This window comes from Helicoverpa zea, chromosome 18 (assembly GCF_022581195.2).
Source record: "Helicoverpa zea isolate HzStark_Cry1AcR chromosome 18, ilHelZeax1.1, whole genome shotgun sequence".
NCBI classification, from domain to species: domain Eukaryota; kingdom Metazoa; phylum Arthropoda; class Insecta; order Lepidoptera; family Noctuidae; genus Helicoverpa; species Helicoverpa zea.
Genome location: NC_061469.1, coordinates 6,642,106 through 6,653,482, shown reverse-complemented (window position 1 = coordinate 6,653,482; position 11,377 = coordinate 6,642,106). Strand labels below are relative to the sequence as shown.

The following is an 11,377-nucleotide window of genomic DNA, read 5'->3' as shown; positions in this document are numbered from 1 at the left end:
ATAATTCAGCACTTTCTGCACGATTGTGGCAGCTGTTTCCATGAATTCCGTAGATAATTTAGTGTCGCGCTTACCTACTTCTGTTATCGAAGTGTACTCTTTTAATCCAATTCCAAAGTCATTAATGTCTAGACGGTATTCGCTAAAGTATTCGCATCTATTTGGGTAGTTATGACGTCATTTTGTTGACTATTCTTGGGCGCGTGTATTATTATCGTAGCCTAATCGGTGTTAACCGAACTGTGAATGTTCGCAGCGATTTTTCTGCGCGCGTGAGCAATCCTATCATGCGGTGTTGGGCTTTATGGTGCGTCTAGGTACATAAGTACTACGTGCTTTTCTTACAAATGGCATTAAAATAAATATATATCAGAATCCCTAGCGATGAACTCCATTCGCCGATTTTAAATGGAATATAACGATCGTACTTTTTAGGTACATTGAAGCCTCGGTTCCGTTAATATGAAGTGGCTCTTGCCGCATACAAGCACTATCTAGTCGAATCATACCTAGAGTGTAATTTCTATTATTAAATCACAATGTTCCTAGAAATAATAACATAACCACAACTAAGCTCGCTAGTGATATCTGACATTAATACCCTAGGGAAGCCTACCCGTCTTACTGTTCCAAAAATAACAAGATCTCCCGAGATTCAGCCTAACTTCCACACTTAAGTCAGAGGCACTTATTAAGTATTAATATTTATTTGTGGAGTTAAGGACAATACTAGGATGATATTATTGGCTAGCAATTACATCGATCGTCAGATATTATTTCGGCCGGCTTATCTGATTCTATTCATGTCTGCGCGCCAATGTTCGGGATGGAATTAAATTGATACGCACAAGTATATAAATACATATATTTCTTTAGCGAGAGAAATAAAGGAAAAATGGTTATTTATCTTGATACTTACTGGGAAAGTAAATGTAGGGTTACAAATCAGGAATTTATGGATCTATTTATTGTGGCTCGATTCATACTGTAGTTAATTACTTTATTTATATAGCATGTGGCTGGGACCGTCTGTTTGTTTCCACACTTATTTTGCACACGAAATTATATTGGCGACAGACTTGCTATATATGTATTTTTCGACACTTCTCTGTTGCATTAAATCTACACAGCATTAATTAATAAAAGCAATACCCTGAATTTCGTGACATAGCTGTCAGCTGTCAGCAAACTTCGCTCAACAAATGAATATGTCTGCATGTCCTATAAATGCGTCACAATTGTATTTCACCGGCGACGTAATTGAAAAGGGTTTTAATTACAAACCAACTAAATTATGTTGTTCATTAAATATGCACTTTATGTCACTGGCTGTTAATTTGTAACTGTGGGACAATCCACTTATGAATGCTGTGAGTACACTTGTGAATAAACGCTCAATATTTACTGTTCCGAATGTATTTTATTCAGCTATTCTGACATTTGGTTTTTTACCACTGAGCCTATTTAAATAAACATTTGTTTGGATAAAGAATTCAGAAGAAAAAAATATGTGTTTGATTTAATTTCCTAATAATGCTGTTTGTGTATGTGTATGTATTTCGGACTTATTTATGAGAAATATTGCGAAATCCTTTAAAAAAAATTGTAGGCGGATTTTCAACAGCTGCTATAACGGATACCATTGAGGCGTGCCACAATGTCAAATACCAATGTTGCATGATAAATGCGATAGGCAAACGATGCGTCTTGTGGTCGCATACCGCAGAATACCGCGGCTTGCGACCATCCGTCTTTGAAATATGTAGCGCGCTGTTTTAGGCGGGTCTTAATGTTATGATTGGGTGTCTGGCTTTTATTTATTTATTTATAATAGGTACTTTTTGCACAAACAGTACAATGGCGGACTTAACGCCATAGGCGTTTTCTCCCAGTCTACCTTTGGGTGGTGGGGAAATAGCAGTGGTAGGTGCAGGCTTTTCTATGATTTATATTTAAACTATATTATGCAAGCAATATTTTGATAATGATGCAATGATAATGAAGAAAAAAAGAACATCTTCAGATTAACCCAAAGTATACGCGTGACACATTCTCTTTTGTATCATAATAATTAGTGACTTACAAGAAAAGTATAGATTTTTTCTCGAAGAATAGTTATAAAAATGTTACTCATAACATAATGCAAGTAACCTTCCTTATTTATATTCACTGTCCTTTTGTCAAGATAACGACACTTAAGATATCGTCCCATAGCATAATGCGGAGAGTGGCGAGAGTTTCAAGTTGGCGCTACAAGAACACTCATAATTGTATCACGTTTGCCGTCCGGTCTCAAGATTGCTGGATGTTCCTCCAATTTATCTCTGTGATTATGACGAAATCTCGCAAGCGCTTCTAGGGCATCCGAAGGGAATTATGATCTGTGTTGTTGTAAAGTGGGAATAGAGTTAATAAAAATTGAGTTTCGGATAAAGAAATATACGATTTAAAAAAATATTGATAATCTTTAAAATATCCCCTATATTTTCTTTAAACAAAACGCATTTTACCGATTTTTTGTGCTATGTCTGCAAGTTTTCTTTTTGAAAATTACCATTATTTAGCATTATTACCATTATTACCATTAGTGTGGACTGACAGCACCTGTCAACTGCACCAAAAACGGAGAGGTTGCACAAAATATTAATTTCAATTCTATTTTTAAATATGGATTTATGAAAAACATTGGCTGATTGTAAAGTTTTCAACATGCTTTATTTTACTAATAGAACGATTTGAAACTGGCAGTTAAACTAAGCTTACGGAGACAGAACACAAACTCGCAAGTTATCAGGTTTAAAGAGATCTGGAACCTACAGATGTTAAGGTGCATCTACTGTCCTGTTAGAATTCTTTTTTATTTCTTTTATATTATTAGCAAATACGTGTTATTTAATTGTACCGGTATACCTTATTGTCTAGTCTCACGCTTGTTCCTATAAGAATATAAGTCAATTGTTGTATTTTTCATATATTTTTTTTTTCTCTATAGATTTAATAATAATAATTTTAGTTGTAAGTTTTATTTTATTTTGCTGTGCCCTACAGGGTCCACAATTGTACCTAGCTCTAAGCCTAACTGTAACACCTACTTTAAACATTGTGGAATGCAAATAAATAATATGAATATGAATATGAATCTGAGAGAATTATATTCCACTGTGAAATAAAATATTGTTGAATGCAAAACTTTTACATGTAAAGGGAAAAATAGATTTGTCATGTAATAAAAATGTTCTTGTTTCGTCTCATTGTTAACAACTGTTCTTATATCATTTTGTTATATGTATTAAACATTTTAAATTTTGACTTTTATTTTCTTTGTTATTAACTAAATAATGTTTTTCATTGGTATAAATCGAAGGAATACTTAGATCTGTAGTAGTCCTTTTAATTATGAACGTAAAGTGAGTTTGCTCTTGAGTCTCCTTAATGCTTTGTCACTTTAATTGCCTATGTTGACGTAAATGTTCTAACATACGCTCCAAGAAGAAGGTAATTCATAACAGCTCATTGCGATCCATACGAAAACTTCGATACCCACTCTAATATTACATGCAAAGAAGGAACGTTCATAAAATTGAACATTATTCCTAGCAGGCGTACAATCATAAAGTTCTGGATAATAAAGTGAATCAGGAATAAGATGGCATGTGCGCTGCATAAACCGTCAGGTTGCGACAAAGCGCTGCGTTAGCATCGTGAGACATTCCATGTAGAATTTTCTAGAAATGGATAACCTAATTTCTTAAATTTTGTACAAAAATCAATTCAATTGAAACTAGTACCTAATTCCCAAACATAATAAGTCAATTAATTGCATGTATTTAATTAAGCTGTCAGGATAATCAAATGATCTGAAATTAGGTATTTAGTCAGCAAACGTGAAATCTCTAAGATCTAGATGCATCATTTAACTATAACGATAATCAATCCATAACCAGTCGTAGGTATACTTGCTGACCATTGGTCAAATCAGCGATTTGACAACTTTAAATGTTTCGGTTATCCAGTGCAAACCCACCGTAAGGGTTAAAAACATACCATCACATTAAAAAGCAACATAACAATTAAGTACGTATTCATTTATACAGAAAACCTATAACATTGCTTACACGCTTTGAATCGAATACGTTATTGTTTAGGCTGGCTTCGGGCATTACCAAGTACAACATAAAGTAATGTCGTTCGCGCTCAGCTTAACACTTTACGAAACGATATACTTACAAATAGGTATATACTATAAACATAAATGTACGAATTGCCTTAAGTCATTCGACACCAAAAGGGCTATAAGGTGTTTGGTTATTGCCTTTTAAGCGTTTCCAAGTTGAGACAAAAATGTCATAAGAGCCAATTAATTATAATAATATGAATTGAGTGAAATAAAGTAAATTAAATTGAAACACACAATAAGCATTTTAAATAAAAAAATGCAGCGGATTTTTTTTTATCTCAAAACGTGCAATTGTATTATTAATTAATGCATTATTTTGAATAATATGGTGATTCTATATGAGACAGAATCCTAGCGGTGATTTCCAGTAATAGTCGAATGTACTCGTAGGTATGTTTCAATGCAGTTTTTAGGGTTAAGTAGATTTTCACTCGCAAATATGTCCCATAACTATTGTTAAATTAAAGTACTTAAGCTCCTAGCAAATTTTCCAAATCCCCAGTTTTACCAGCTTACTATTTGGGAAGTCCACTTTACTAGATGAAATCTATTTCATTCAATGTCCGTAACTTGCCAAATTCCTATTACAAGTTTAGCTCAGACTGACCGGAGTTCCAGAATAGAACATCAGTAGTCAGACTGACTGCGTTTGGTTCTAAGTTTATCTTTCGTTCCCAAATCAACGTCTTCACAAGAAATAACGTTCGAATACGTTTCATGTTACTATCGCGAAATTTTATATTTATAAGTCGAAGAATATTTTTATACTTGTGTAATGGTTCTACTGAAGTACATAAAAGATAAATTAATAAAAAAGTTCCGTAACCGTTCGGCAGTCAAAGAAGTTGTAAAATAATTTTTGTTCTGGCCTAGAAAAAATAACAATGCTGTTACTTATAATATTATTCAATTTTCTTAATTCGGTCAGGCTGGAACTTGATGTCACTTTACAGTAAAAATAATAGCATTAAGTAGAGCGTCGCCCGCAATCTTCCCTTGAACGCCAGGCCGACGAAGAAGAATCTACGTATTCACTGAGTCGCCCTAATTCCTTACAATATATCTTACTTCATTTGAATAGCCTCCCGGCTCATTACTCTTCCGAATTTAAAAGAAAAATGTCTATAGCAAAAACGTACAGACGTTGATAAGTCTATCTTACTTATAACGAAGAAAATCCTATTAAAACGTATACAAAATAATCATTTAGATAAAAGAGGATAAAATTAACTTGAATTGTGTCTACGAGAGTAAGCTTTTTGTTTGTTTTACTACGAAATGCTTATAAATAACAACAATCGTGTAAGTAATTTGTTGTTTTTAGATACTTTGAGAAGTCTTTGTCTTTATAAAATAACAAAAGTCTTGTAGTAGCTGGCACTCGGGCTACTACGCAACTTATCTATAAATTCCAAGTTATTCTCATTTTTACATACGAATTCTTTTCCAATTTTGAATTTGATTTTTCCACCGTTTCGACACACTTCTTTATTCAAAAACACTAAACAATATCATAGTGATCAGTGATCACAAAAGGACTCACGACCACAAACACAGAGCCGTCCGTGCGCAAATTGCTGGTCATGCTCCATTAGTACCACTAACTCTTTTCCCCTAGCGATTTCCACGCTTCCGCAGACAGCTTTATTTCCAGTTCTTTCGTCTTCTTTGCGTCCTTTTGCTTTGGGAAATCAGTAAGCCATTATCATGTCTATAGAATCAATATAAGGCTGTCAATACATCGTCAGTCTTGTAATAATTTCACAATATCCAAGTACCGAGTTAGAGAGGACGGAAACAATTTTGACAGCGGAGGGAAGTGATTTTTCTTTCCTTATTCTTAGTCCTTTGATAAATTATAATACTTACCCAAGATAAAATGTACCTGTAAGTACGTACTCGTATACAAACTTAGGTACATACTTAACTTATATAGGTATATGTTCTATGCTAAAGAGTGACTTGCAAATACGGCCTGGATTCTAGTCAATATTTTATTCAACGGAGAAGTTTGGTAGTCTTTGCTTGTAAAAGGAATTCAATACTTTATAAAAGTTTATCACTATTGCATGTTTGCATACCAAGTTCGAGCATTCACGTATGTATGTGATACAGTAAACGCCTTGCATGGCACTTACTATATAAGATCCACTTTTAAATTGCATGAATGATACGCCAAGTAACTTTTACATAATTTTCTTGACACTCTTACTTGCAATCAAATATGTAAAATGTAAATGTTTGAATTCGACTTCTCTTCATGAGTCCGCGTGGTCACCCTTCGATATAAAACTTTAAGTATCATGAAAATTCTTCCAATATTTGATAAAACCGTAGCTTCGTTGACATGATATCTCAATGAGGAAATAATTCTGAAAATATAATATTTCAATAGTAAGAAGCTACGCTGCGTAGGTAATATCATTTTCAGGAAGGATTTTTTTTCAGGAAAACAATTTCGCTGTTATTCTATTTTATCAGCGGATATTTTGTTTTAGCGGTAAAGTAATCAATTCCTACGGTTTTCCTAGTTTGTTGTCTATGTACAATTTTGTAGAATAACATAATACTTTTGTTTACTTTCAGTTTTGTGGAAAACACCTGTGGAAGAGTTTGTGAGTTCTAAGTTGAAACCTAACCCGGTGCACTATGAACGGGGTATAATCTAGTAATAACAATTTATATGAAAGGTTTATCTATGAAATTATGAACTCTGAAAATTATTTACTTCAGTTAGGAAATTGCGGAAGGTATTGAGCAAACAAAGCGAGTGGAAGTTGGTGGTTAACTATTTAGTAAGTCCACTCAAGAGATTAGTAGGTAACTTAATTTTCTATGTTTAGTTTTGTTTGTTATAAACCAGAAAAGGGATAATGTTTTGTGTTTGAGCATCGACGAAGTGCTTAGTTATATACGGAATCTTTGTATAATTTGCCTATCTTTATGAAAAAGCGATAGTTGAAGTGGATGATGATGAAATCATATTAATTTGGGACCAACCTCCCATCTTGAATGAATGAAATTACAGATGTTAAGAACCTATATTACATACATAGTTCATTGAAAATGTATCTAATCCTATATTTCGCCAGTTCAGAAACCGGACAAACCTTTTCATAGAAAGAAGTTTGACATTTCGGAAAAATCTGACCGTACATAGACAAGAGTTTGGCGAAAAATCTAAAAATAGAGGTTAGAGGTGTGCCCAGCAACACAAGGTATAGACAAAGCCTCGGTCGTCCATTACCATAATCCTGTACAAATATATTCGACGCACGCGGAGTTGTCCGTTGTTCGTCTTAATTATGAGCGCTCCTGTGACGGACGCTGCGTCCCGTGAATACTGAATCAAATTATTCAAATCCGATCACCTGCCTTTGGGATAATCAGTTTCTGAGTTTATTTGGCTTTTATGTTAGAGGCTCCATTGAATAGGTATAAAGACTATTTTTTTTGTTAACGCCTCAACTTTCGTATCGTAAACAGGGTAAATTGAAGAGGCCATATAGACAGTTGCATACTACAACATGAGGGAATAATAAAAATAAAAATAACATATTATCTAACCTAACCTAGCTAGGAAAAGATTTTCACATACGTGTTTTCAGCTATTCGACGCTTTGTTCAATTCAAAAGCCAAGCAGGTTTTCAAAATGTATCTTCCATCTTCCAGCATTTTATTTTTGTAGTTTTATTCCACAAGTATTTATGTCTCTGCGACTAGTGTGATTCCTTTGTTCACCCGAGGAAACGTGATTCACTCCACAATACACACAATATCGTAAAAGTCGCGAAAAACGTGAGCTATATTTTAAGCCGAGTCCATTGTTTAAACCGTTTCCTCGAAGTTAAAGGAACTGCGGTAAAAGCTTCGAAATAACTTCAGTTTATTTTCTGTATTGATAAGAAATATAAAATTTTAAAAGATATCGGTATACAAAATGCATTCTGAATTTTAAAACGTCAGCCATGACACCAGGATATTATATAAAATTTATATAAATGGATTTTAAATTTCCCGCAGCTGTGGCCATCCGAATATTAAGCTGCGTATTCACTGGGGGAGAAATGTCACGTGCCACGTGTGTCTAGGTATCGTAAAGTCGCATGACATTGCATGAAATGTCTTGGAAAACGTGATAAATATAATACGAGTACAATAAGGCATTGTTCATCATTTATCCCTTGATGAATCCGAGGCTTAATACAATGCTTTCGACACATGAAATTTGGTTATAGGTTCTGTGTTGTGAAAATGTTGTTGAATGACTTGAATGAATTAATACATAAGTAATTGCTCTCATTTCGGGTTTCATCCGAATTTTAGACGATTATATAATCTGGGACTTAACCGATCTCAAGGATACCTAGTCTTACAACTATGAGTGATGTCTAAAGTCTAAACTATATGTTTTGAAAATCTATTAACTAGCGATTTCTCATTAGTTAGAAACTTCCGAGTATCTGAGGATACTGAGAAGATATCTGAGGATGGAATACAGATCTATTAAGAAACATACTCGTACGAAGCTGCAAATCAAATTCTGCATTGGCGTAATCCTAATCCTACTTAGCTATACTCACTTTGGTACTGCCGTTCCAATTAATAAAATGATCGAAATCGGTTTACAAATGTTATTAGATTTAGCAGCAATTTTGGTGTATCCTAAAGAAACTGTGCATTCTTATCTTTATTTTTGGATCACATTATTAAACAATAAGTTTCTCATAAATGCAAAAAAAAAAATACAACGCTCAAAATTCAATAAACGTTTGTGAAAAGGCAACCTTAATTTTATTCGTACGTAAAACAAGGAGCAGTTTAATTTTATTTTTGGGCTGTTCAATAAAACTTTTTTGTAGGTAAATATGTAAATAATGCAAACACGGGTACCTTTTAACCTTCTCATTTAACCTAAATAAAATTATGAGGGAAAACACGAGCGGAATACGTAATAAAAGTAGACAGTAGTATTCTAAACTCTTATATTTTATTTATCACCAAAACTGTAATCACACTTTGGTATACAAAAACAACAAATCTTGTAACGACAAAATATAATTATTACATCTAAACAATACTCGTAACAATAATAGAACAGAACTATCTAACTCGTCTCCTTAAAACAGTCGTAATATGATCGCTAAAATTGACTTTGTTTTCAACAAACAGACTATTGATTTATACAATACATACATACAGGTTGTCATTTGTATGTTTTATGTGATTCATCATTCAGATTAATCTTTTACTGAGAGGAACACAATAAAATGTTTATTATCAATATAGCTTCTGTTAAAATAGATCGGTAATTATGACACAGAGATTGAAGAATTGATGATTCAAAAGTGACGGTTCTACATTATAAAATATGAATATTTAACTACGACAAAGGTCCCACGAGTACTTTAAGAAGTAGGAAAAATTAGCTATTTTATTTTTACAGTTAACATTCTACTCTCTTGTTTGTTGATGGAGGTGTATTTGGGTTGTTGGTTTACTAGCAAACACGGTTAGGACCCAATGTTAGGCCGGCTCTATAGATATTACACTGTTTCGAAAATAATAAAAATGTTTATTGTACACAATGTGAATAAACAACAAAAGGTTTTTTAGTTCACTGGTTTGGCTGTAATAGAATTTGCTGTTAATTTATTTATATCAGTTTATTGCTTTTTCGATAACGCTAGCACTTCAACTTTCACTTCAATTAGAAGATAGGTACGTAATTTACTACTGAAACGATTTATTTACACAATTCCTTCAAATTCACTAAACATTCGCGGATATCGAGACCTGTGCGAATTGCCGCGAAGTTATTATCATACGGATGTAGTGATTTGTTCTATGAGGTGATGCTCGCGGCGGCGGCAGGCGGGGCGGCACGAGCCCCCGCGCGTCCACATGGCGCCGCGCGACGCGAGGCCTTCGGGCACGCTGCGTGATGGCCTCAGAGGCGGCGCGCGTCGGTAGCAGTCCGGGCAGTGCGCGGCCGAGCAGCACGCGCGATCCAGGGGCGCTGCATATGACAGAGACTTCGGCAAACGCGAGCCGCAAGTAGGCCCAGGCCAGGCGCAGTACGCAGTGGCACCGCCCGCACTACAAGCGCACCACGCCGGCTCGCAGCGAGGCGGAGGCGTCACACAAGGACATGCCTCCACTATGGTGGGTGCCGGCGCCGGCGGAGGCGGATCCGGCTCCCGCTTCGAAAACCCAACGAAGAACAGCAGCATTGCGCCCGCTAACGTAGCCGCTGACGAGAAATAGAAGCCTGCTCTTGGCACTTGTTGGTTGATGTAGCCTGTTACTGGTACACCTACCATAACCGGGATAGCTTCAGCACCTTGCACAAACCCTGTTTAAACAAAATTCTTTTAACAAAGCTCTTTGAAAAATAAAATAAATAAATAGAGCATATACATAATATTCTTACCCCAAACTCTTGTAAAATGTCGGCCTCGAACACGTTCCATTGTGAGCATCTTTATCGAATATAAAAATCCTCCTAAACATAGACCGTACATCCAGGCAAACAGCACGTAACCATGATAGCCTTCTACGCTGCTCAGAGCGAGCATTGAAATACCTGAAAACATTTTTCCTTTTGACTTCTGAAATACAGGCATATTAGTTTACAAGAGTTTAATGTGAACCTAGTATATTTACCTATTCCGACCATAGCCGTTTGACAAAGATATTGCTTGGAGACGAGGCACTGCGCTGACGGGCGCACCAGCACGAGCCCGAAGCCGGCGCAGCCGAGCACCGCAGCGAACCCCAGAAACGTTTGCAGTAACACCAGAGCACTCTCTTCTAAGCCCTCTTGAAAACCTTGTAAAGCCTACCAGAAAACAAATATTAATATTAATCACGAAACTTTTGATTTACCAACTTTAGCAATTAGACTTACCAAAAAAAAGACGGGAGTGTAAAGTCCAAAAGCAGCTAATCCGGCGGCCAGCAACAAAACTTTCGCCGGTCGAGATTGGAGAGGGCTTAAATCGAAGATTGGTCCTCTCTTTAGGCCTTTCTTTTCCTTAACCTATTATAAATACAAACGAGTTTATTTACTGTTTTAATCAATTAAACTTTGTAATGAAAACGTTAAATTAGTTAATAATAATTCAAGCAAGAGAAATGATAAAAGCAAAGTTGGGAAAAGGATGTCGAATTGAAAATGTAGCTTAAACAAATTAGCG

At 35.3% G+C, this 11,377-nt stretch overlaps 1 protein-coding gene across 2 annotated transcripts in view; it reads right to left on the bottom strand.

Moving 5' to 3' along the window:
* Nucleotides 1–9,146: 9,146 nt before the first annotated feature.
* The window catches only part of LOC124638951 (monocarboxylate transporter 3-like), a 69,285-nt gene continuing 67,054 nt past the window's right edge, over nt 9,147–11,377 (bottom strand). For both annotated transcript variants that reach the window (XM_047176126.1, XM_047176127.1), the window contains exons 9-12: nt 11,089–11,220; nt 10,845–11,019; nt 10,612–10,764; nt 9,147–10,533 (exon numbers count right to left, since the gene is read on the bottom strand). In XM_047176126.1, the coding sequence (XP_047032082.1) occupies nt 10,001–10,533; nt 10,612–10,764; nt 10,845–11,019; nt 11,089–11,220 (993 nt within the window). In that variant the 3' untranslated portion in view covers nt 9,147–10,000. The remainder of the gene's footprint in view (nt 10,534–10,611; nt 10,765–10,844; nt 11,020–11,088; nt 11,221–11,377) is intronic.